Genomic DNA, 26283 nt, shown 5'->3' with positions numbered 1-26283 from the left:
CTAGGATATTATTTTTTTAATTGGCTCTATATGAATTAATTGGATTATGATTACAATGAATTTAATTCCAATTGGCTTGAATTGGACTATATTACTTAAGTGCCTTGAGATGACAATTGTTGTAATCTGGCGCTATATAAATAAAATTGAATTGAATTGAGTTTACATGTTCTCCCCGTGTATGCGTGGGTTCTCTCTGGGTACCCTGGCTTCCTCCCACCATCCAAAAACATGCATGTTAGGTTAATTGGTGACTCTAAAATTGTCCTTAGGAGTGAGTGTGTGCATGTGCATTGGTAGGATAGGCTCCAGCCTCCCCGCGACCCGATTGACGGATTAAGCGGGTATAGAAAATGGATGGATGGACTTTTAATCAAACAAAACAACATCTCATTGATTTCCCTTTATTTCTTTAAATATAGGTTTTGGACAGCAATCGAACCTTCTGGCAAAGAGGAGCAAGATACTTCAGGTTTCGATGCACACTCAGCACTAGATAATACAGTACATTCATGGTTTTAGTCTTCTGTTGGATTTGATGAATTTAAGTAACAACGTCATCTTCAAAAACTAAATCCAGAACTAACATTCTGTATGGCCGTGTCATATGCTAGCTCACTGCACACAATTATCACAACAAACCTGCTCTTTATCGACAATTCCCTGCAATAGCATCTAATATGTCGCTTTTCATCTTATGTGATTGAACTGCTAAAAACATTCACTACATCTTAAATGACATGTACTTTGTGTCTCTTAAGAGGCATTTGTTTGGCAGTCCAAAGTATCGATGTTGTTGCTTTCATAGTCTTTGTGCAAGTCCAGTGCTCCATACAAGCCCTCGAGTATGGCCAAAACTCTGCTTTGGACTGATTCCACCTGTTCAATTGGGCAGTATTCATCAAGACTGGACCTGTAAACACACATCAATACAATATATTTAACCCCCTCTCTCTTTATCACGCAGTACAACCAGATCTGGAGATCTGATTACACATCTAGGTCATTCACCTGGACATTGTCACCAGTGTGGGTTTGGGTAGAGCGTTCAGGAAAAGCTGCACAGCTGAAATAATTCTGTCAATCTCCTCGTCAGTACTGATGTGGTGAGGCAGTTCAACTGAGTCACAGGTTAACCCTGCCTGATGAACCTGAGAGTGGGAGATTAAACAAATTGGAACAAGATTCAAGAGGCTTTATTTATCCCGAGGGAAATTGCTGTGCAACAGTTATGGAACAAGGGGGAAAGTACTAAATAAAATAAAATAAAATAAAACAGACAAATAAGATCAAATAAAGCTAACATGAAATAACATAAGTAACTGCTGTACAATATGTGCGGTGTGCAAATAGCAGATAGCAGCCTCAATAAAGAAAACAGTATGTACAAGCAAGGAGAAGTGTCATTGTAAAGTGGCATTGGGTAAGTGACATTGGTATATTGATGTGTAAGGAGAAAATTGGCAGACATTTAATTGCATGTATTCACTTGGTGATTTGGTTTGTCTAGCTAAATGTCTACAACAGATTAGACCATGTGATGTATCTCCATTTCAATACTGTGTGTAACAAGCAGTCAAATTACCTGTGACCTTAAAGGGGAAGTTAATTTTTTTTAAACCTGGACCTTATTTCTGGCATAAAATACGTTCATCTAATCACCAATAACAGTTTGGTGAAAGTCGGCGTACTTCGGACGCTATTTGGATCACTCGAGATCCGCGTATATCCATATAACGGGAGTGAACAGGGCATAGACAAAACAGCCTCTAAATAGGCATTATCTGTCTTTATTTCACCAACACTTTAAGACAAATGAATAAATGAACGTGTACTATTGCACTGTGAGTTCAGAGCTGTTGTGTTGTTGTTATTGGGGGATATTGGGGGGCTAGATGAACGTATTTTATGCCAGAAATAAGGTTTAGGTTTAAAAAAAAAAAAAAAAACTTCCCCTTTAAGCTTGATGTTAAATATATAACCTCACCACCTGAGTTTTTTGTGCATTAGTAAAAGGTACAGTTGAGACTGACGAGAATGTGAACACTTTCAAAGAAAGTTGGTCATTTTTTTGTGTAACTTGTCTTTTGATAAGCGGGTTGCCAAGTTACATTCAGTTATTATTAGTATCATTCTTACCATTTCATAGTCAGGACACGGATTTCTTGACTTTAAACTGGAAACCAGTTGGGCTAATGAAGCCATGCTGAAAAACATTTTAAACAAAAAATAAGATGAATTGTTGCCGATTTATCACCACCATGTCTGATACGACTCATTCATTCAAAGAATTTTGAACACTGTCAAGCAATCAAATTTTCTTCCAAACACTTTGGCCCTATAATGCAAACCATAAATCAAAATGCAATGGAAGAATATTTACAAGTGGGAGAAGTTCTACAAAACTATTTTTGTGAAAATGCCTTGACTAAGTATCTAAACACAGTTCCTTTGTATTTGAATATGTCCATGAGTGTGGGAAATATAGAATATGTTGTCACAAGAACAACACGCCATACAATCCTGATTAATTGTTGTCACACGTTAACTGTACTGCATTAGGAATGAAGCCACTTTTACCGTTTAGTTATGTTTAATTACCATCATTCACATTGAGGAAGTATTAACACTTAAAATGGCAAGGAATATTGAAATGAACAGTTTGATTATTATTAAGAAAAACAGCACCACAAATACTGAACGGGATTCTCACCAACTCAGAGGATTTAAGGGACAATGTCAATAATCTTACACAAAGGTTATCACAAGACTATATTCGCACAAACTTAATGGTGTTACATACTGTAGATTAGTATTGTGAAGAGTCAACAATTTATTACAGAGACTTGAACATGTTATTGCGATTAAAGGAACCGTATTAGGCTGGTTTAAATCATATTTATCTGATAGATTCCAGTTTGTTCTTGTAAATGAAGAATCTTCCTCACACACCAGAGTAAGTCATGGAGTTTCTCAGGGTTCTGTGCTTGGACCGATTCTTTTCACTTAATACATGCTTCCATTAGGTAACATTATCAGACAGCATGGCATAAATTTCCATTGTTATGCTGATGATACTCAGCTGTACTTATCTATGAAACCAATAGGTTGGTCAGACTACAAGCCTGTCTTAAAGGCATAAAGACCTGGATGACTCAGAACTTTCTGCTTTTAAATTCAAACAAAACTGAAGTTGTTATCTTTGGATCCGAGTGTTTTAGGGAGAAATTGTCTAGTTATATAGTTACTCTAGATCAGAGGTGTCAAACTGACTTTAGTTCAGGGGCCGCATACAGCCTAATTTGATGCCAAGTGGGCTGGACCATTAAAATCATAGCATAGCTCATCACAGCTATAAATAACAATAAATTCATGTTTTCCGCTTTGTTTTAGTGGAAAGAAGTACAATTACATTAGGATATTTTTTTAATTTAATGAACTATCCTTTTACAAAACATGTTATGAAAAACTTCAGATTTCTCAAGAAAAACGTGCAATTTGCTTCAGTTTATCATTTACATGTGTGCATTATAACTGATCACAGTGTTTGTACAAAGGCATAAAACTTTAAGTCACAGGTAATTAGAACTGAAAACTATGGTAGCTTATTGCACTTTAAGATTGAATCAACTTATCAAGGTGTAGGAATTATTTTTACTCCATTTTCCACGTGTAATAATTCTCAAAACTGGCCATTTTAAATGTATAAGAAAGAAAGAAAGAAAGTAATCACCCAGCCTGGGTGATCACAGAACTATATCTTTTTTAGGGCAAAATGTTTCTGATGCAGCATTTTACAAGAATTAGTCTAGTTTAGACTACTTTGTTTTTGCTCCTGAAACTTGGCATCTTTTAGCCTGCACAAGTGTATCAGTGTCAGGCATCAGGTCCTGAGTAGCAGCCAGTTTCAGAATGTCATTTAAGTGTTGGTGTGTCAGCCTTGAGCGCTGTTTTGTTTTATTGATGTTCATTACAGAGAAAACCTGTTCAAAAAGGTAGGTAGTCCCAAACATGCACAATTTTTTTGCAGCGAGGGCTGTTAATTTGGGATACCCTGACAGGATATACTGATAAAATGTGTCCAAGTCCACTGAGGCAAATGTGTTTTTCAAATTTGTATCACATTGCAAATCAATTATTTCTAATTGGATGTCGACGGGCACATTAGAAGCTTTGACTGTGAAGGGTGAGCGAAAAACTGCAAATTCTGTCACGAGTTCACCAAAGACCTGAAACCGTTTCTCAAACTCCCACAGCAATCCTGAAATCTTGTCTTTGTACCGTTTCATGTCAGCATTAATGACAGTCACACTTACATCTCTTAGACAGGGGAAATGAGCAGTGTCACCACATGACAGCTGTGTCTCCCACAAAGTCAGCTTCAACTTGAACGTACGTATGCTGTCGTAATTCTGTGTGACAACTTTTTTACGGCCTTGCAACATTTTGTTCAAATTATTGAGGTGCTCTGTAATAAATGCAAGGTCCTGCAGCCATTCCAGAGATTGTAATTCCATCACTGGCTTTCCTTTTGTCTCCATAAACTGTCCAATTTCCTCTCATTGCTCAAAGAAAAGCTTCAGCACAGCACCTCGGCTTAACAATCTTACTTCAGTGTGGTATGGCAGGCCATGGGTAATTTTATTGTCACTGAGAAGGCAGTCAAACTGACGATGATTCAGACCTCTGGCTCAGATAAAATGAACAGTTCGGACATCCACCTCCATGACGTGATACATTTTTAATGACTTGCAACACAATGCCTCCTGGTGCAAAATACAGTGAAATGTCCAAAAAGCATCTCCTCCATTTGCGGCTTATACTTTCTCTCTGAATTTTGTCACAATGTCTGCTTTTTTTCCTATCATTGATGGCGCGCCATCTGTAGCCAAGCTGACAGGACGCGACCAGTCTACTCTGACTCTGTCCAGCGCATAAACGTTAGAGCTGAAAATGTCCTCTGCTGTTGTGGTGCCCATCATAGGCACCAACTCAAGGAACTCCTCTGTGACGGCCAATGTCTCATCAACTCCACAAATAAATATAGCCAGTTGAGTGACGTCTGTAACGTCAGTGCTCTCATCAATTGCAACAGAAAATGCTAGAAATGACTTGACTTTGTGTTTCAGTTGGCTGTCCAAATCTGTGGATCGTTCCGAAATCCTCTCTGCAATAGTATTCCTAATCAGGCTGATGTCGGCAAAAGCTTGTCGCTTCTCGGGACATTAGAGTTCGGCAGCCTTCAGCATGCATGTTTTGATGAAGTCCCCTTTGTAATACGGCTTTGATTCTAATGCTATTTCGTTAGCAATTATGTAGCTGGCTTTTACTGCTGCTTCACTGACCTCTCGGCTCAGAGTGAAAACTCACTATGCTATGTCTCATAGTGGCGCAGAATATTATATTCCTTACACACCAAGCACACAGGCTTCCCATTCACCTCTGTGAATAATTAGGAAGCTGTCCATTTTTCTTGGAAAACTCGACAAAAAAACTCCTTTTTCACAAAGACATTTTGGCTAATGAGGATGTAAAGGCAAGTACAAAAGTAAGTAGATGTATCGTAGTAATCACTGAACATTAGCTGTGTCTATCTCAGCATTGTTTTGTCTTTTTCTTCTTCTTCTTTCAGCTGATCCATGTCTAAAACAATGCGACAATTTAGGAATAGCAGTTTATTAAAAAAAAATAAATTCTAGTTCATGTCTCATCGCAATTTTTCACTTTCAGATTTTCACTTTCAGGCCGTACGTTTGACACCCCTGCTCTAGATGGTATTTCCTTGGCTTCTAGTTCTACAGTGAGGAACCTTGGAGTTATTTCTGACCAAAACATCCTGTCTCAGGGTGATGCAGAGAAACTAGTTCATGCATTTGTTACTTCAGGATTGGACTACTGTAATTCCTTATTATTGGGCTGTCCCACATATTCTCTGAAAAGCCTCCAGCTGATCCAAAATGCTGCAGCCAGAGTTCTGATGAGAACTAACAGGAGAGATCATGTTTCTCCAGTTTTAGCTTAGCTTCATTGGCTCCCTGTTAAATTCAGAATAGAATTTAAGATTCTTCTCCTCACATATAAAGCTCTTAATGACCAAGCTCCATCATATCTTAAAGATCTCATTGTAAGATATTTTCCTAACAGAGCACTTTGCTCCCAAACTGCAGGTTTACTTGTTGTTCCCAGAGTTTCTAAAAGTAGAATGGGAGTCAGAGCCTTCAGTTATCAGGCCCCTCTCTTTTGTAAACAGCTGCCATTTTGGGTTCAGGAAGCAGACACCCTATGTACCTTTAAGATTAGGCTTAAAACTTTCCTTTTTGATAAAGCTTATAGTTAGGGATGGCTCAGGTAATCCTGAAACATCCCATAGTTAAGCTGCTATAGGCTTAGACTGCTGGGGGACCTCATCTGTCACACCTTTCCTCACTTTGCTCTCTTTTTCCTCCCGTTTAATTTCACAATTGATTTTATGTACATGTGACATTATTGTGGTTATTAACTTGTGTTTCCCTGTTCCAACAGATATCCTTTGAATGGCGTTATGGTGTTTTTTTCCCCTCTTTTCTGTCTTCTCAAACCCCAGCTGGTCGAGGCGGATGGCCACCCTTCCTGGTTCTGGTTCTGCCAGAGGTTTCTTCCTGTTAAAAGGGAGTCGTTCCTTTCCACAGTCCCTCAGGCTCAGGACGGGAGATTGGACTGAAGACAAGTTTCGGTGCAATCTGTTGGTTTCCTTAGCTAGGAAATTGTTTTTGAATTGGCTGTAAATTAATTAATTGGATTATTTTGAAATTAAGTAATTGGATTTCATTGGATTATGCTATTATATGGCTTTTCTTTTTTAAATTCAGCCTTCACTGTTTTGTCAGAAGCTCAAAAAAAAAGAAAAAAAAAAGTTGGATGCCTCTATAAGTCTGAGACTGGACTGTGTCTGAGAGGGGATCAGCAGCATATAAGCATCAAAGGGTACTATAATCTCCCAGTCTGTTACTCTGTACACCTCAGACTCCAAGTACAACACAGAATCCTTTTATCTCCAGAAATACTCAGATGATTCAGTTGTGTGGTGGATCAGTGATGGACGAGAGGCTTAGTACAGGGAACTGTTAGACCACAGGGGGCATGATTAGGGCTGGGTATCAATCAAAATTTTTCAATACCAATGCAATCAATACCAATACCTTCACTTCGATACCGGTTCCTGAACGATAATTTTTTCGATACCAATTTTATAACATCAATTCTAACAAAAGGGAAATTATATTACACATCACAGTACAAATCTTCAAAGTTTCTTAAAGTTTTTCATTCAAATTTCAAATTTTTCAGCTCAATATTTCAATTTCCTGGAGGGAACCTCCCAAAGGGATTAAAAAAGTTGTCTATTTTTCCAATCCAAGCAGTTTTCTTACAGAAAAAATGAATAACAAATAATTTCCAGTGCCAAACAGTTGCAAACAGGTGACAGGTTGGTGTCTAACACTATCCTACACACTGAGGATACTTTTCACCGAGCAGTTTTTTTTTAGAAACATCAACATGTCTGCTTTCTGCCGTATTAAGTTGCAGTAACATTGAGATTACTCCTGGATTTCCCTGAACGTTAATTTACCTGTTAAAATGCCACACACTGCGCCGTTCTCTGTACTCTTAGATGAAGCCGGATCCAGTGGTGGAGATTTTGAATTATGCCACTTGGGCTATGTAGCGTCCACAAGCCGACTTGAATAATGAGAGGAGGATGGTTGCAGTCCGACCATCTTTTAGTAAAACATGGAGCAACTTTCTGCTCTTAAATTGATTTTGCGCATGGCCAAATAATTCATTAAAGGGAACTCCGGTATTTTTAAACCTAGACCTTATTTCTGGCATGAAATAAGTTTATCTGCTCACTGAGAACAGCTTTTGGTGAAATTCGGCGTCCTTCGAAAGATATTTAGATAACTCGCAATCGGTGTATATCCATATAACGGAGTGAACGGGGCTTAGACGATGCAGCGTCTAAATAAGACATTATCTGTCTTTATTTCACCAATACTTTAAGACGAATGAATGAATGAACGTGTGCTATAGCTCTGTTAGCACATAGCTGCTGTTATGTGGCTACTTGCAGCTATACGAGAGCTAACGGAGGGAATTCTACACACACCTCTACTGGGACCACTTCATCGACACGCATGGCTGCAGCACAGCTCATTCTGTGCTGTAACGTGGTTACACAGAAGCCGAGCAAGGTACGTCACCTCCTCTCTTTGGTTCGCTGGACAGTCCGTTTGCATTTCCCACTGTAAGCTAACAGCATCAGGGCTCACTTGCAAGTGAACTGAGACCCATGTTTTCAGGTGGACAAGAGTTTCCTTGTTTGGCTTGCAACAGTATACATTTTGGTGTTTTGTTTTTTTTTTAGCTTTTTTTTTTAATTTGTCATATAAATGTAGGGCTGCACGGTGGTGTAGTAGTTAGCATCATTGCCTCACAGCAGGAGGATTCCTGCTTCGAAACCCAGCTGGAGCCTTTCTGTGTGGAGTCTGCATGTTCTCCTCGTGTATGCGTGGGTTCTCTCTGGGTACTCCGGCGGTGAGTGTGGATGGTTGTTTGTCTCTGTGTGGCCCTGTGATAGACTGGCGACTTGTCCAGGGTGTACCCTGCCTCTCGCCCAATGAGATCTGGGATAGGCTCCAGACCCTCCGTTACACTGAGTTGGATTAAGCAGGTATGAAAAATGGATGGATGGATAAAAATGTGCTTAGGGACTTAAAGAAACTGGGGAAAAAAACGACAAAGAAAGCTGGCTCTGTTCTGTGGACAGCTCTGGAGCTGATAATGCAAAGAGAAATGGATAATGCTAAAACCTCCCTACATAACATAGTGATTAATCACTAAAGTGTTTTCTGGAAGAGGCTTCTTCAGCTCTGCTGCAACAAAGAATGTTACAGGTCATTCCTGCCCACACCAATAACTACACAATGGCTCTTTATATTACTGATGACGCAGAACTGTTTTTTCTGCAAAACTATTTAATTTCCAGTTTAATTTAATAATTCAAATCTTCGGTGAGAAGTTTGTGATTTCACATATAACCATTTTGGGTCAGTTCAGATAAACTGACCTATGTCTGCCTTGTTAGTGTGGTCTCTTTAAGATGATCTGAGATTGGTCAGCCAGCATGCTAAGCAGAAATTCCCCAACATCTCTGAGCACAGATCACTTCTAATTTTTGTGCGGTTTTGAAAATCCAACTGATTAGAGTTTTAATTGTTAATTTTGTCTGAGTGGGCATTTTTCTGTAATCTTTCTGTAATCTATTAACTCTATTAAACCCTTACTTGCACTTTAATAAAATGGCAATCACTGCATGGCAACATCTGTGAGAGGGAATGCAAGTTTATATTTAGTGATCACTGATGTGATTGATTTAGAAATTGTCTCTAGTCACTGTATAATAAATGGATTTATTAGACTAGAGAAACTCGTAGAAATTATTTTAATATTGTTGAAAAAGAAAGAAAAAACTGGCAAAGGTGTGAAGATGAAAAAGTAAACAAAAGTGATGATGCAGATTTAAAAAAAACAAACAAAAAAAACAGAAATACAAGAAAGTGAATTCTTCAAGGATGAAGAATACACAAAATGAGTGAGAGAAAGTACGTGTAGGAGGAGGCTGTGTTTGAAAATCAAGACTTGATACATTAAATACCATTTCTCATGCAAATTGCAAAAAATCCCCTCAGAAGATGGTATATTTAAATGTATACATTTTGAAAATCAATAGAGAAAAAAACTTTACCCAGTGTTGCTGGCCAAGCGCACAACTGTCTCTTCTCCATCATCCTCCAGGAGATCAGCAAATGCTGCTTCCAAGTCTTCTAACTGACGTGTACGACGGTCGACACAATCAACAAGCTCCTCCTTTATATACAAATATTGAACATTAACCACAACAGCAGCAGAACTGGAAACATTTATTCAACAAATTCTTCTGAATTGCCATTGAGTAATCCTCACAATGCTTCTAAAATACAACAAGATAACCAAAACCATTCACCACATCACTTATGAAGTAATCATTTAAAGTAAAAACAAAAGAAGGTAAATGCAATCATGTGTACAGACTTATCATGGTCTACTTTAATCTAATTTATGTGGATCTGTGCATTCACTGATCAGCCACAACATTATAACAACCTGACCAATATCCTCCTCATGCCACCAAAACAGTTTTGGCCTGGCAGGGTTGACACTAGGAGCATCTCTATGGGTGTCCTTGAGTGTCTGGTAGGGTGTTTGTGGATTGACTTGCTTCCCAGGGATATCTTCAGATTCCATTAGATTTGTTGCTGAGCAATTTGGGTTACGACCTCAAGTCTTAGTTGTGTTCTTTGCACTCTTCCTCAGCTACTGTAGGGCAGTGGTATACTATATTGTAGTGGTGGTGGGGGGACTAGACACTAGGCATATTTTTAGATAAGGGGCAAATGCTACAGCAACAGCCACATGAATGCCAGCACGCAGGTTATTCCAGCAGAACATTACACTGGAACAAGACATGTACTGTTACTCACTTTACCTGTCACTGTTTTTAATGTAGTAGTTGATCAGTGTATCAGAGGATGGTTTGTGGAGTGTATTATGTTTAGATGTAAACTTTCTGTAAAATGAAAAACATCTTACCTTATCAGCATTCAGCCTGGGCCCTCTGAAGTTGTAGAGGTCCTTAAGGATTGAGTATTCCTCCTGTAGAGGGCCAACACAGAGCTCAGGTTAATTAACCCAACCCCTGTATCTTGGCTACTGTGCACTTTTATGGTCACATAAACATTTCACTCAGTGGGTTTACATGATGAGATTAACTCGATTATAGCTATAGTTGGGTTCTGCTCCTTATCTGAGGGTAATTATCCTTGAATATATGGCGGTGAATGAATGGAATCACTGGCACAAAGCATGCAATACCACAGTAGATAGGTGGCGCTGTCCCCATTTCAGCTATCGCTAATAGAGCCACTTCCTGTTGACGTCTTCACCACCAACAACAACAAACTCAGGCATTCAGAAAGATGGCGAACGCAGAGCGAGATGAAGCTGCGTCCCTCTCCATCTGTGATGAGCTGGTTATGGCACAGACGATGCACAACGGCGCATTCTCCATCGCCTTGTTTCTTTCTTTCTGACGATAGCAACATGAATATCGTCTCCTTCCACTTCCGGGTGACGATCGCAGGAAAAAGTCTCGGCATGCGCAGAACGCTCGATCCGATCCACTGTCGTCTACGTGCACGTTCAGTGGGCAATCGGATGGAGTTATCCCGGGGTCTTAATTCAATCGCAAGTAACCTGATCCGATTCAATTTCTTGTTGGATTAAGCTTGTTACATGAGCTGAATAAATCAATCTTATTGTGATTTAGCCATTTATCCGATCAGATTGCCGGCATGTAACCGCACTGAGTGTGGAAGCCATCGTTTGCACTGGTTTATCTTAAAGTTCCCAAAGGTGAAAAAAGGTTCTACTTTTGTATTAATTTTCATTTGGGAAGCAGCTTTTGATTTAGTTTTAGACCTATTGACTAAATTGTTTATTAGTTTCACTGACATCCATTTACTGATTGTATTCCAGTCTTTGTCTAGATTTATTCAACAATCAATTTTTGAGAAGATATAAACTTTGGTGTAATCTTTTTGTTAGGTTTTAATTTAATATATGTAGAAAAGTACCTGTGTGTATAATTCCTTGAAGGGGTTTTTACAGGAGAAGAAATCCAAATCAATGTCCAATACATATGGGTCTGTTTCACATAGAAATGAAGCTATTCTTTCAACAACATAACTGGGTGATCCTTCATCATCATCTCCATCTCTCATGTTTGTCCCTTTGCTGCTCTGTTTTTCTTTGCTGTTTCCATCCTCAGCTGGTTGCAGTGTGCTAGTGGTTGCTGAGGATTGTGAACGACTGGCTTCTCCATCTTTACTCCACTCTAGCCGAGATCTCTTGGCAAAACATCTCTCTGTGTCCTTCTGAGTGTTCTGCCCTGATATTAAAGGTTAGATAAAAAAAGCAGAAGAGAATTTATTTAAGAGGATGTAAATGAACCCATCAGTAATAATTAGATGCAAAAATAAAACATAATATAACAGTGACATGATTAAGAACAATAGAAAGAGAGCATGAATATTACTAGAGACACACTACGTCATTTTTTCAAAAGCTGACACCATTTCTAGAGGTAATGATGAATGTGACATGCTTTGGTCAAAATAACACAAAGCGACAGAACAGCAGCTCCTTTTTCAGCCATTTATTTGCACCTGTTTACAAGCAGACCATTTCTGTGGCATGGAGGGACCCTCTCTACTCCTAGCACTCTTTCTCCACGTCTGCCTCTTTTGAGATCTGTAGTTCTTATAAATCCTTGGAGCATGTGGTCTAAGCCTTAGAGCTCAGACCACACATCTAGCTGATAAAAAAAAAACTTGACTGGCAATTACATGCTCAAATACTTTGATTTCCCTCATCTGTAGCTTGACAGTGGACAGCTGGTAGGTTTAACCAATCTTTTACGCATCATGTCATCACAAGTCATATGTTGGGGCAAGTTGTTAAAACACACACTGCAGAACATAGCAACCTTGGATTGTAATCACTTGGTTACATATCAGCTTTATAAACTCCTGTGTTTTTCAAGTTTTCAGTGACTTAAATTAAAAATTAAATTAAAAAGTCAGTTTACCCTCAGAAGTGTTCTTTCCAGGTAGCTTCACCCCCAACTTAAACAGTGAAACTCCAGGTGTGCCTACACTCTCTTTTTCTGCGTTCTCGCCAACAGCAGGGTCACACTATTTCCCCCAGACTTTTCAGTTGAAGGGACACATGCTTTTCCCAGCCAGACTCTCCAGGGGATAGCACAACCTTCTTCATGCTTCTCCCCACTTAGAGACAGGACGTCCTGCTCCACTCAACTTGCTGATGAAAATCTTATCAATCAGCTATATGTTGGTGTGGATTCTAAGCCATCGTTGTCATGGTCATCCAAAGGGCTTGAGTAAGGGCTTGTTACTTGAAGACTGTTAATTCCTCAGCTGAAATGATCTTTAGGTCTAAACTAGTTGGTTGGTAGTTTTGGCTTATAAGTAGTTGAAAGATCATTCCCACATGGTGGGTCATCAAAGTCCCACCGAGTAACGCTGTATATGTACCAGTGTGGTGTGGCAGCTGCACAGCCCAGGACCGAAATGACTGGGCCCAGTTGGCGAGAATGGCACAGGGGTGGCCTCTCCCAGATCTGGCCTCAATGTACGCTGACCAGGTCCAGAGAAGGGCCAGATGTATCGCTGCAGACCACACCCACCTGGGCAACAGACTGTTTGTACGGCTTCCCTCTGCAAAACGGTACAGAAACATGAAAATATGCACCACCAGACTGAAAGATAACTTCTTTCAGTCTGGTGGTGCATATTCACAGGGCAGCAGCTGTGAAATCGGTCTCCCTTGCAGTCAGACAGACCAGTAGTACTTGTACTAGTAGCCACACCTGAGTCAGCCAGAGGACTTCAAACCGGTGGCTCTGACGTCGCATGTCATGAAGACCTCGGAGCAACTCCTGCTTCAACACCTCAGGCCCCAGGTCCAACACGCCCAGGATCCCCTACTGAGAGACAAGCTGAGGAGCATGGGAGTGAATGCACACCTGGGGCCTCATGTACAAAGGGTGCGTACGCACAAAAAAGTGGCGTACGAGCTTTTTCACGTCAATGATCAGATGTATCAAGAGCAAAATGACCATGGAAATGTGCGGTGCCTCACGCCAACTTCAGGGCTGGCGTACGCACTTTTCTACAGCTGTTGATTCTTTGGCGACGCTTCGAGGTGATGTTGGGAAACTGTTATAATAAACAAATGTGAACACAATTTCTCCTCAGACTAAGTGATGTGCACATCTGAGACACATGAACAATTAACACTGATGAACAATTAACACACCCATGTGTCTGTAATTACAGTTAGAGTGAATATAAAAGCATGTGCAAAGTGTTGCAATGCATTCCATTGAAAACAATGGCTGCTTTAGCGGTATTGGAAGACATTGTACATGGTACAATTGTAAGAAAGCGTGTGTTCAGAGACTGACAGGATTTGCTGGCACATGATGACAACTGGCTCATCAGCCGTTTTGAGAGCAATCCTCCTGGAACTCTGCGCAGAGCTGCGGCCGGTGCTGGAGCGCAACCCAGCGAGGGGCCATGCGCTGCTTGTATCACAGGTGATGTGCACACTGGGGTTTAAGCATTCCAGAGGGAGCTGGTCAACCGATTGGGACTGAGTGGGACGGAATTATCTGCATCTCAGCAGGTATATCAAATTCCCACAATGCAGTTGAACAGGCCAACATTGAAGCGCAATTTGAAGCGAGAGACGGTTTTCTTAATGTAATCGGAGCTATCGACACAGTGCTATAAAAAACAGGAAACATTTTCATTCCATCAATGTACAGATTGTATGTGATGCGCAAATGCTTTGTGGGGGTGGCCTGGTACAACGCACGATTCATACATTCAGTAACAGAAATGTTGGGAACAGACTACAAGCTGGTTCTGTGCGTGATGGGTGGCTTCTTGGTGAGTAACTTTATTCGTGTACTTGCCCTAATATTATTCCCCGTGACGTGCATTGAGCATGTGCGCCCCCAATTTCTATCCCGTCTTCACAGCATCATAGTTGGTGGTTAAAGTGCTGTTTTTTGCTGGTTAAACAACAGCTTAAGATATTTATAACAAGCCCTTGATCGTCTCTGTGTGTAAATGTTAATAACCCTGTGTGTAAAGTGTAAAAATGTCTTAATCAGCCTCACTTTTTCCCCGGCGCACTTCTGCACTGGTTACTGTATGAACACGTTTGTTGTGAGTTACACAAATACATAGGTATTTACCTTGGGGGGTAATTAGAGACCCACACCCACCACCCCTGAGAGAGCAGTGTCACCCATAGCTGTGCCGACTCTCTGTTCAAACAGCCACCCCCCCCTCTCCTGTTTTGGCCACACTTTGGCGGTGGGCAGCCAGTCTCCGCTTCACATCCACCTTAATGTCGGCCCACTTCTTCTTCAACTCTGCTTGTGTGAGTTTCTCAGACCCCACAACATTAAAGGCCTCGCTCACGCTCTCCCACCCACTCCTCTTATGTTTGCTGCTTATATCGTAGGACAGCGTGCCAAAGAGCACATTTTTACAGGCCTCCACTTCAGAAAGTAGCACCTCCATCTTGCTCTCCATTAAGTTATTCTTTTTCCGTCTCACTCATTCTTTTTTCTTTATTTTCTGATCGTGCAGAGAGAGGAATCGCAGGTTCAGGGCTCATTCAAATATGATTTGCATATCTAAGTAGAGGCGTGGACAGGGAGGAGTCCGGTACTCCGACATGTGCACTCGTTGATTGGGATGTACAAACGAAATGTGCTTTGATTCATATGTGTGAACACATTGATACATCCAGATATTTTTGTACGTTGGAGGGCATTTTGGTTTGAGCGTATGCCATGTTTCAGTAGGAACTCCATGCAAGTCTTTGTACATAAGGGCCCCTGGTCTCCTGGATTACCTCACCACAGTTTGTGAGGCTTGGCAGCTGCACTTCGGACACCGTGTTCTGCAGCATAGGGGCACCACAAAGGACAGTGCTCTCCCCTATCACATTGTTCACACATCTGACTTCCAGCATGAGTCAGAGCTCTGCCACACGCAGAAATACTCTGATGACACTGCGATTGTTGGATGTATTACAGATGGACAAGACATGAAGGACCTGGTGGAGGACTTTGTGGGATGGTGCAGGTCTAACCACCTGTAGCTTAACACCTCCAAGACCAAGGAGATGGTGGTGGACTTCAGGAGGAAGAGACCCCATCTCCAGCTCAATTCCATCGAGGGCTCTGACATGGAGGTTGTCAGGACCTATCAGTACCTGGGACTGCATCTAGATGATTGGACCAGACTGTTAACACAGGCAGCATCCACCGTAAAGGACAGTCGTTTTTACTTCCTGAGAAGACTGGGGTCCTTTAACATCTGTAAAAAAAAACTACTGCTGATATTTTACCAGTCTGTTGTGTCTAGAGCTCTCTTTTATGCTGTGCGTTGTTGGGGGGGTCAGTATTAGAAGGAGGGCCGTTTGGACAGACTGTTGAATCTGTGGTGGGCACAGAGCAGGACTCTCTGGTGTCAGTGGCAGAGACGAACCCTGGAGAAGACTTTGTCCATCCTGGAGAACACACAACACCCACTCAACCAAACTCTGATGAGACAGAGGAGCGTGTTCAGCTGCAGGCTGCTGTCCCTGAGCTGTTCCACAAACAGACTCAAAAACTATTTTGTCCCCCTGGCCATAAGAATGTAGCACATTTTTATATTTTCTACACTTACATCCTACTGTATGTTGTTACTGAGTTTTTTGTTTCTGTTTGCTGTTGACACTAACCTTCCTTCAGGTATCTATGTAGCTGTACACAGCTACATAGTACATACTGTCGCTGAATACTTTGAATTTCCCTTGGGATTAATAAAATACACTCACTAAGTCATCATGCCTGTAAGACTGGGACTTGGCACTGTGCTGCACTTCATTACACTGTTTATTTTCCTGTTTACATCTCCCTGCTACTACACTATTGGACACATCCCTTTATTATTTGTACATATTTACAGTGTTTATTGCTGGTGTTTTTAATATGTTCCTTTTTATGCATATTGTGCCTTTATGATGCAGAGAGCCACCAACTAAAACATGTCATTATGTGTATGCATAATGACAATTAAAAAAAACAAAACACCTTGATTCTTGAGGTGTTCCTTGTAAGAAAGTCTACAATGATGACAATGATTATTAGTTTCTGCATTCCATCTGCAAAAATAGAGATTATAAGCTCTTTGCTCTATCATTTGCATTAAAATCTGAAAGCAAAGTGCAAATATTCCTGAGTACTGAGTGTGAATGCAAATGGCCGCAGGAGTATCCAGGAATACACGAAGACCTGAATCGATGTATCAGCCTGTGTCTGAAGGCTGGATTCGAGTGTGATGTTTTCCTTTGATGATGTTGTGCAAGCACAGCGTATGTACTCTATGTACCCTTCAATACTTTTCATCATGTCCTCAAATAGTGTTTCATTTGAATGAGGGTTTTATACTTTAAATGACATTTTACGCTTTTTAAATTTAAGTACAAAAAAACAAAACAACTCTTATTCATATTAACAAATGCTGAAATAGCTTACTGTTTGGTTGAAAGTATTTTCACACATTGGTTAGATCTTACCAGACTTAATAAATGAATAAATGAATACATAAATAAAATATAGCTGCAAGCAATTTCAGCATTTCTGAAATTTGGACCAATGGGTCCGTTCTGTTATGTTTTCACAGCTGAATAACAACCCAAAGTGTTAACGTAAAGTAAAGTAAATTCTACCGTCTTTCTTCTCCTTTTCAGACAGTACCGGTGGTGTTGGGAGAATTCATGGTTCTAAATGATAAATTACTTTGAAGTTGTTAGCTTTCAAACTGTAACCGTAACACCCTGGACAGGTCAGCAATCCATCACAGGGCCTCATAGAGACAAGTGAGAAACAACCATGCATGCTCACTCTCATCAAGACAAAGATAATTCTTAATTATCTGCTTTTACATTTAGAAAAGACAGAGGTTGTTGTCCTTGGACCTGAGCGCCTGAGGAAGACATTCCCTGGCTATGTAGTTACTCTAGATGGTGCTACCTTGGATTTCAGTACTATTAAGACAAATCTTCTACTGTTTAAGAATTGTGACAAGCAACCATAATGAATTAAACAGGTTAAAAGTCCTGAATCGCCCAACAAATCATGTGTTTACTCACTACAACTAGACATCGACATATTTTTTTTAAATTGCTATGCCAAGACCCATTCAAATGTAGATGATGGACAGATTTGTAGTAAGAAACAATAATGGCAGATACTTATTCTTAAATTACTCAGATCTGCATTGGAACAGGTAATTTAACTTATAATTCATATATGACATTTTAAAATTTGCAAGATCTGGTATGAAACTAACATGGACACTAAGTTTCTGTATTAGTTGCAAAATTAGCCTTTGAATTGGTGTTAAGATGTTTCCATCAGATTAGCAAAACTATTTTGGAGAATCTAAAGGCAAATCCCAGGAGTGAAAACTTGAAAATGACTAGCCAGAGCAAATAATATTCAAATCCAGTTCAAATGGAGCTAATTTCTGCTAAACCCCATCACCTTGTCTCATGTCTGTTAGAGTCAAAGTGGGTACCTGTACGTGACCAGTCACTTGGTTTGACAGGATTGACTCTGACCACGCTCAGTCTGAGAGGTTTTGTGTTCTCGAGCTGCTCCTCACAAACATACAGACCATCACTGAGGAAATAGCTGTCTGTACTGGTCACCCTGCAAAGACAGAAAAAGGAGAGTAAGAGATACACCGGCAATGTCAAGAAGCGAGATACAAAAGGGCATCAATTTGAAAATAAGTGTTTTTCTCTGTTTTAGTGTATGTCCTACCTGATGGTGGTGGTAGAAGAGTCTCTGCCTACAGTCATAGTGTGCTCTCCTTCTCTGATTTGCTGGGCCCAGTATGGATGCAACCATGCCACACAAGATACATGACCAGCATACACCATGGGCATTATCCAGTTTTCTATACTCAATTTGCTGAAAAAAAAAGAAGATGCAACACAATCCAGTCTGAATTTAGAACATCCACCCACCCCTCCCAGTTTGTACGATGTGAGAATGCAGCCGCCCTGAGCACACAGTAACACCGCGTATGCTAGACAAAAGGTCATTGTAACTTTGAACTGTAATTATCCTGATATTGCTTAAAAAAAAAAAGGTTCAGTATATATGTATATATATATATATATATATATATATTTAGCTGGACTCTGAGGTGTCTTGAGATTAATTTTTTTGTGCTATGGCGCCATTTAAATAAAACTTAACTGAATTGCTCTTTGAACCCTGCTTTTGTTTTAGTACTCCAATTTCTTTGTCAGTTTCTGTTGTGCTGTCTGCAGTGGGAGTGATGCTGCATAGTTTTATTCATCTATAACTACAGATGTCTGTAACTACATGTTGATTTTGTCCTAGTGCAGGTGTAATAGTACTATTCTTATAGTGTCAGCTTTTCCGCTTGCTAAAATTAAGGTAGGTAAAGTCTGATAACTAAAAATAAGTGCACACCTATGGGGCACGTGCAGACATTATTCAGCACTACACTTTCACTGTTGACAATAATGTCACTCAACGCTGCAAGAAAGAGCTGCACACACTTCACTTTCGTAAGACAGACACCTTCTGTTCCATATCAGTTAATGATATGAACACTGCTTATGAATGTGCTCAATTTAGAACAGTAACAAGTATAACAAGTTAGCAAATCTGAAATCAAGCAAATATTAACTTGGATTCAATATATTTTTATATCACTTACTTTCTATTGTACAAGTTAAAATTAATTACATTTTGTTGATGCAGTCTGCTCCTCAATAATATTAGAAGTACAAATGCAGAAGCATGGATTGCAGCATTTTCTTAGAGCTCAAAAACTCATAAAATATACCAAACTCAATAAAACAAACTGAATACAATCAGATGTGCTGCTTGATGCTGCAGGAAAACATAAAGTCAGAGTAGTTTTTTTTTACCAATTTTAAGTAAATTTATATTAACTGTAAATCAAAAGAAAAACAAAGAGCTTGTGAAAAAAAGAATGAATTTAAAATGAAAAGAAACACTGTCAACAAACAGTGGTGCTGCGTCCTCCCCATTTTAATTGCACTTAATTACACATACAGTCAAGCTCCACTCAACACACCCACACACACTGACCATCAGGGAGCACGAGTGATGAGGAAGAGGTCTTCTTACACCCATTTCCTGGGCTTAATCTGGTGCAGGGTGACCAGGAGGACGAATTGATAGTCTAGCTCTGGGTCTGGGCTTGCTGCGTCGTCGGGAGTGTGTCTGCTGCACTGCATTGCACCTTGGGCGGGGGAGAGTTGGGCACTGGCCTGTCTATCGGGCCAGCTGCTGCATGGCCCATGGGGGCCTCTGAGAGAGAGTGTGTGGTTGGATGTACGTGTCTTTGTATCTGTGTGAGTGTGCGTTTGTGATGTGTGCATGATTGTCCACTGTTGGGCCTGGGTTCTGGGGTTGTTGTCACCTGGCTCGCCTGTGCTGCTCCTTGTCGGTCTTACTCCTCCTCATATCTTCCCGCTACTCCCTGCTGCTCTTGTGGATGGGTGCCGGCCTGGCTTCTTTGCTTCATGGCTGCGGGGGCTATACCTAGGGCCTTCCTCTGCTGTCCTCAGGGCAGGTGCATGGCTTTCCTGTGATGGGCTGTTTCTCTCTGCTTTGCTCCATGGGGGCTGGCTGCTGTGTGCCTGGGTCTTGGGGCACTTCCTTTCTGCCCCTGATCTCTGGAGTGGGGGGTGGTTGCGGTCCCCTTCCTCCATCATTAACCACAATTCATGTAAAACCTTTGCCATATATGTTGCACGCACATGCACACACAGACACGTGTACATGCATGCACGCGCACTCGTTCACTTGCATGCTCACTCTACAGTTGCCCTGGAACTTTGTTCCTTTAATAATATTCACAGACAGAGTTAAGTTTTCATGTTTGTTGCGGGCGATATGGTGTCTGTTTATTTTTCTTTTTGCTTCTAAAAAAAGTTTCAGCATATTTTTTTCACACTATGTTGTCACTTCTTGTATCACAATCACAAGCTTTAGATTATTAAACTCTTACAGATTTCTGTAGTAGATCAAAGGGAGAGTTTTGAGACAGAAACTCTGTATGTTTGACACAAATCATACCTGAAGAGTTCCTCCTTATCAAAGACTGTGTCAGCAGGCATGTTAACAGGGATAAGCAGGTCAGGATGGGAGTCCAAGTGAACCATCTTGATATTCTGGAGTGGAAGATGTCTTGATGCAATAGCCCGGTAGATGTGACACACCACCTACTCAAGACAGAAAATAATTTATTTTCAAGTTTAATAGTATATGTACAAAAAAAAAAAACTAAAGTATGTTGCCAAAGCTAATCAACATTTTTTCCCCCCACTCATCTGTTATCATTCATCATATACACATCATTAATAAAAATGTATTGTATAGGGCTGTTCAGACTTGGTGCAAACATGCATCCTGGGAGCTCTAATCACAAGTGGACACCACTAAATACAGAGGTGAACAAAGTTAGGATGGATTGAGGATGCATGTCCCAGGATTGTCGTCTAGCAGCTCCTACACCACGCCTAAGACAATCCAAACTCTGTTCATGTGTCGTCCCACGATGGTGGAATGACCTACCGAGCGCTACCAGAACAGGGGCGTCCCTGTCTATCTTCAAGAAGCTCTTGAAAACCCAGCTCCTCAGAGAGCATCTCCTATCCCAGCACTTACCCTGTACTTCCCTACCCCATCTCTGCACTTTATCTTTCTGCTCTTCCTTCTATGCCTGCACCCTATCTCTACTCTGTCCCCTCTGACAGAGTCGGACTCCTGGGTTCCTTCTATGTAGTTTATTGTTTGCTTTTTTATAAAGCTGTTATATCTTCATTTGTAAGTCGCTTTGGATAAAAGCGTCTGATAAATACATTAACATAAACATAACTCAAGGTTGGACAGTCCTGATCATAAAAGATCCCCAGAAGGGGGTGATTCCATCCAACTACGGGCCAAAAACTTGCCTCTGTACAACATGGAAGCTCCTGTTAGGCATCATAGCAGATAAGTTGAATAGGCAGATGGCTCAATACATGACCAGGGCCCAGAGAGGAACTGGGAGTAACACCCGAGGAGCTAAACACCAGCTACTGATCAATAGAACTGCTACTCTAGACTGTAAGATCAGACATACAAATCTGTGCACTGCCTGGATTGACTAAAAGAAAGACTACGACTCAGTGCCACTGTTCTGCATAGGCCAGAATCCACTCAGCCAAAGAGTAGCTATGGATACCGGTTGGAGCAACCATCAGCTACCTTTTGTACATGGACGACATCAAGCTATATAGCAAGACATCAACGCATTGTCCTTCACAAGGATATACACTAAGGACATCAGGATGTAATTCAGACATTCAGAGAAATGTGAATTAATGATCACAACTGAAGGAGCTGAACTATCAGAGGGAGCCATAGCAGCTATAAATACCTTGGGATCCCACAGGCAAATGGAAACCATGAAGTGGCTGCAAGGACATCAGCTACAACCAAGAACCTATAAAGAGTAAGTCAGGTCCTGAAGAGTTAGCTGAATGGAAAGAACAAAGTCAGAGCCATCAACTCATACTGCACTCAAGTCCAGCACCCTGAGATTGTACACTAAGCAGAAGGAGAGAGGCTGGGGACTAGTAAGCATCAGCCAGGATGAAACAAAAAATAACCACAAATACACCAAAAAAAAGGAACTGAAACCAGCTGAAACCCAGGAGAGGGGATGAAGCAGATGAGGGATCAGCATGGAAGGATAAGTGTCTGTACAGCATTTACCACCAACAGATTGAAGAAGTGGCTGATATCAAGAAGTTCTACCATTGGCTAATCTGAAAGACAGTACTGAGATCCTAATCATGGCAGCTCAAGAACAGGTCCTGAACACAAGAACCATAAAGGCTTAGGGTCTACCACATCAGACAGGACCACAGGCGCAGGCTGTGCAAAGAGGCCTCTGACACAGTCCAGCACATAGTACGTAGCTGGGTTTAAGATGTCGGCTGGTACAGCATACATGGAACACCATAACCAAGTGGCAGTAACAGTGTATACGGACATCTATGTTACATATGGGTTGGAAGTCCCAAAGGCAAAGTAGGAGATACCTCCAAAGGTTGTGGAGAATGTCAGAACGACAGCTAAGACTGATAAACAGGTGACAGCTAAACAACCAGACGCTGTGGTGGTCGACAAACTGCAGAAGAAGGCAGTAGTGATAGATGCAGCAAATCTAAAAGCAAAACTAAACTAAACTAAAAGCAAAATCAAGAAGAAGGAACACGGGCAACTCAAAAAATACCAAGGGCTGGAAGTTAAAAATATGTGTAATTTGAAGGCAATGGTACCAGTGATAATTGGTGCTATGACCCAAAAATTGAGAGAATGACTCCAGCAGATCCTGGTAACATCAGTGATTTTTTTTCCAGAAGGGCACACTTCTAGGAACAGCTAGAATACTGAGTAGAACCCTCAAGCTCCCAGGCCTCTGGTAAAGGACCTGAACTTGAAAGGAGGGTACTGCCCACATGAAGGACAAGTGGAGTTTTTTTTCTTTCCCCGATACTTATATTTCTGCTGACCTGCTTGTTGCGTCACACTCTTCACTAGTGAGATACGATAAGATATTGTCAGAAAAGTTTGCTTATTATCATTAAATAAAAGTCACAGCCAAAGAGGCCATTTCATATCAAAACTTCACAAGGAGAAGTTGGGAGACAAAGAGAACTGTGTTTTAAGAAGGAATGTTGTCTCCCCACTGATCGTTATCTTTATAGCTCCCCAAATAAGGAGATGCCTCCAAACTAAGGAGATATGCCAGACCTGGGCACATAGAGGATTGTATGTATGTGTGTGTGTGTCACCTAATAAAAGAGCAAGGCAGGCAACCACTCGTTGGAGAACTCTTGTGAATCTGCAGAGAGAAGGTTCGTGTGTTGTTCTCCCCTTGCAAGTAAAATTCTGAGGCCTCTGAGGGATTTCATACCGTTGTCTGTTAGTTAATTTTTCTAACAGATATATGGGGTATTGATACAAACAAACATAAGGAGCCTCATCTGCTATTCTTAACCTGTTTAAAAGAATGTACACAAGAGATTTTCAGAGGACAATTTCTGCATCCTGTGTGTTCTGGACAGACTTCCTTCCATGCCCTGCCTCAAATTTTCTCTCCAGGTGTGAACAGTAACTGTGGAAAATGGATGGACCAAATTGCTTGCACACCCTTCTGAAGATCTCCGGTGTTCATTTGTGAAAATGGCTTATGTAGGAAATGCAAGAAATAGGCGAGAACTTTCCTGTTGTTAATGGGAGTGCACATTGGCAAAATCATTTTGTGTTTAAACTGTGGAGGTCCTGAGTTACTGATATGGTTCAGCAATTCCCCTTGAGTCCTGTTCTGTCTGTAAAGGGAAAAATCTTAAGTATCAAAAAGGTCAGTTCTATGTGATTGTGGCTGGGTTTACCACCACTGCCAGGAACATTTTCAAACAATAGAAGGTGGCTAAATAATTGGATTTAAAAAGTTGGATAAACACAATAGTTAAGACTGCATCTTATGAAATCCTGGCTTGGCAAAAGAAATGCAATATGAAGAAAGGACTTAAACATCAGCAGCATTTTTTAACATTGCAAGTTAAATTTCTTATTTATGTGTATTTTGTTTGTTCTTTATCTTGTTTCCATGACTTTGGACACCTGTATCAGAACCCTGGAATTTTGATTTGCAAATTGTCATCCATCTTTAACTTTGCTAAAAATATAAAAACATTTTAAACAAAACAGCCTTTTCAGTTGGGGGACAACCACTCTATGACACGCTTTCCAATATTGTCTCTACTCGAGGTTGTGCATTTCAAGTAAAAATGCCATTTGAAATCATTGTGATGTAATGCAAAAAATTGATAACAAATTGTGTCCTTCATCATCATATTTTTCACTGTTTCATACTTTGGTAAAAATAAAGAAGAAATATGTGCAGGATGATTATCTCTTAAATAACAGTACATAGTCTTGGTAAACTAATGGCATGCTAGTTTTACTTGGAATAACTTGCAATAGATGTAATCCCCGTTTAGGTTTTCTAGAGGGAGTTTCTTACAGTGTTTGATGGCTGCAGACTATGGCTTATAATGTTTCTCTTGCTTAAGTACTATCAGCATCTAAGCTAACAGTGCCACGTACATTGTGCCAAAGCCTGGCCCTGTGGAAGAGCTCTTCTGTTGTTGCTGTCATGATGGCAGCAAACAGGTCTGCATTACTGCCACCTTATTGTGGTCATAACATATTACTACCAGCAGCTGGTTTACACAGACCAGGTCCACAGCAACTTAATAGTGGCAAACAATTTAAAAAAACAAAAACAAACATTGCTCTTTTTTCGTCTTTTAATGAACATGTTTGCTGATCACATACCTTCTAATAAAGAAAAATTGCAGCTTTATTCATGTTACGTCCAGTAACAGCCTCTATAAAGAATTTTTTTCTAAGCCTCCACAGCATAACAACAAATTCACGTGTACAGCTCAGCATGTACAGGGTTCAGACAGAGGTTTGCTTTGAATTCAGATTCATTTATTAATTCCCTTAAGTCCCTCAGTGATACCCTTACTGTTGCGGAGAGTTGGCGTGTCATCTTGGTGCTTAAGACATTAATTAGGCCAACAATCAACGCTTTTGAATGTCGCATATCTAACTTAAAACTAACTTCACAGCAATACAAAAACAGCAGCCTTACGTTGTGGTGGTCCTCCACAATCCACACCGGCAGCTTCCTGTAGAACCTTTTCAGTGACGCAGAACTCATTGTAACAAAGTAAAACTGTTTTCCCTCAAATTAAGAAACGTCTTTTCTTTTTTAAACTCGACTCCAGATAAATAAAGGCGCGTTGTCACATCTCGTTTTTCAACACTCATTCTTTAAGCATTCCGGCAGAAAGAGCAATACAGTGCAGCCTCGCATTGAAAAGTGCTGCCTCCCCAACTGAATGCATGGCTAAAACTCCGCCTCACCGGATATGACACCAGCACGATGTTTATCTCCGGTGAGAAACATGAACCAAGAAAGACAAAAGGTTCTTAGAGCTCTGCTAAGAATCGGACAAATAATATTAGATTCATCACATGGACAGTTGTGCTGGATTGTAAAAAATAATTTGGAAAAAAAGAACGAAAAGGTTCGTCTTGTGTACGATAATACACATAACTTTGGAAAAATTTGATGATTCTATTACACATAAAAATACAGAAAATAAAATGTAATTTAAACGCTCCAATGATTTACATTTCTGTCAACCTGACATGATGATTCAAAACTTAACATGACCATTTTATTTTCCTATTGTTTAATTTCAAGTATCAGCATTAAAAAAAAGTATTTGGAAATAAATAAATAAAAAAACATTAAGCTGCTATATCTGCTAAATTTATCATAATTTCTACACATTTAAGATTTTCTTTTCTTCTGGATGCTATGATGACAGCAGCAACAACAATAGGAATAATAA

At 40.4% G+C, this 26283-nt stretch overlaps 1 protein-coding gene and 1 long non-coding RNA gene across 2 annotated transcripts; both read right to left on the bottom strand.

Moving 5' to 3' along the window:
• Positions 1–393: 393 nt before the first annotated feature.
• Positions 394–25774, bottom strand: cunh5orf22 (chromosome unknown C5orf22 homolog). The gene is made up of 10 exons (XM_072363511.1): positions 25515–25774; positions 20876–21021; positions 18554–18703; positions 18306–18439; positions 11712–12025; positions 10669–10731; positions 9785–9906; positions 2140–2206; positions 1012–1151; positions 394–913 (listed from the first exon to the last, which is right to left on the bottom strand). The coding sequence occupies exons 1-10, from the start codon at positions 25581–25583 to the stop codon at positions 757–759; spliced, it is 1362 nt and encodes a 453-aa protein (XP_072219612.1). The 5' UTR covers positions 25584–25774; the 3' UTR covers positions 394–756.
• LOC140268590 (uncharacterized) lies at positions 12207–14995 on the bottom strand. The gene is made up of 2 exons (XR_011907546.1): positions 13526–14995; positions 12207–13373 (listed from the first exon to the last, which is right to left on the bottom strand). It is a non-coding gene; the product is annotated as an uncharacterized lncRNA (long non-coding RNA).
• Positions 25775–26283: the final 509 nt, after the last annotated feature.

The sequence above is a fragment of the Leuresthes tenuis genome, unplaced genomic scaffold (assembly GCF_036924035.1).
Source record: "Leuresthes tenuis unplaced genomic scaffold, fLeuTen1.0.hap1 SCAF_14, whole genome shotgun sequence".
NCBI classification, from domain to species: Eukaryota; Metazoa; Chordata; class Actinopteri; order Atheriniformes; family Atherinopsidae; genus Leuresthes; species Leuresthes tenuis.
This window is presented reverse-complemented; position numbering and strand designations above follow the sequence as displayed.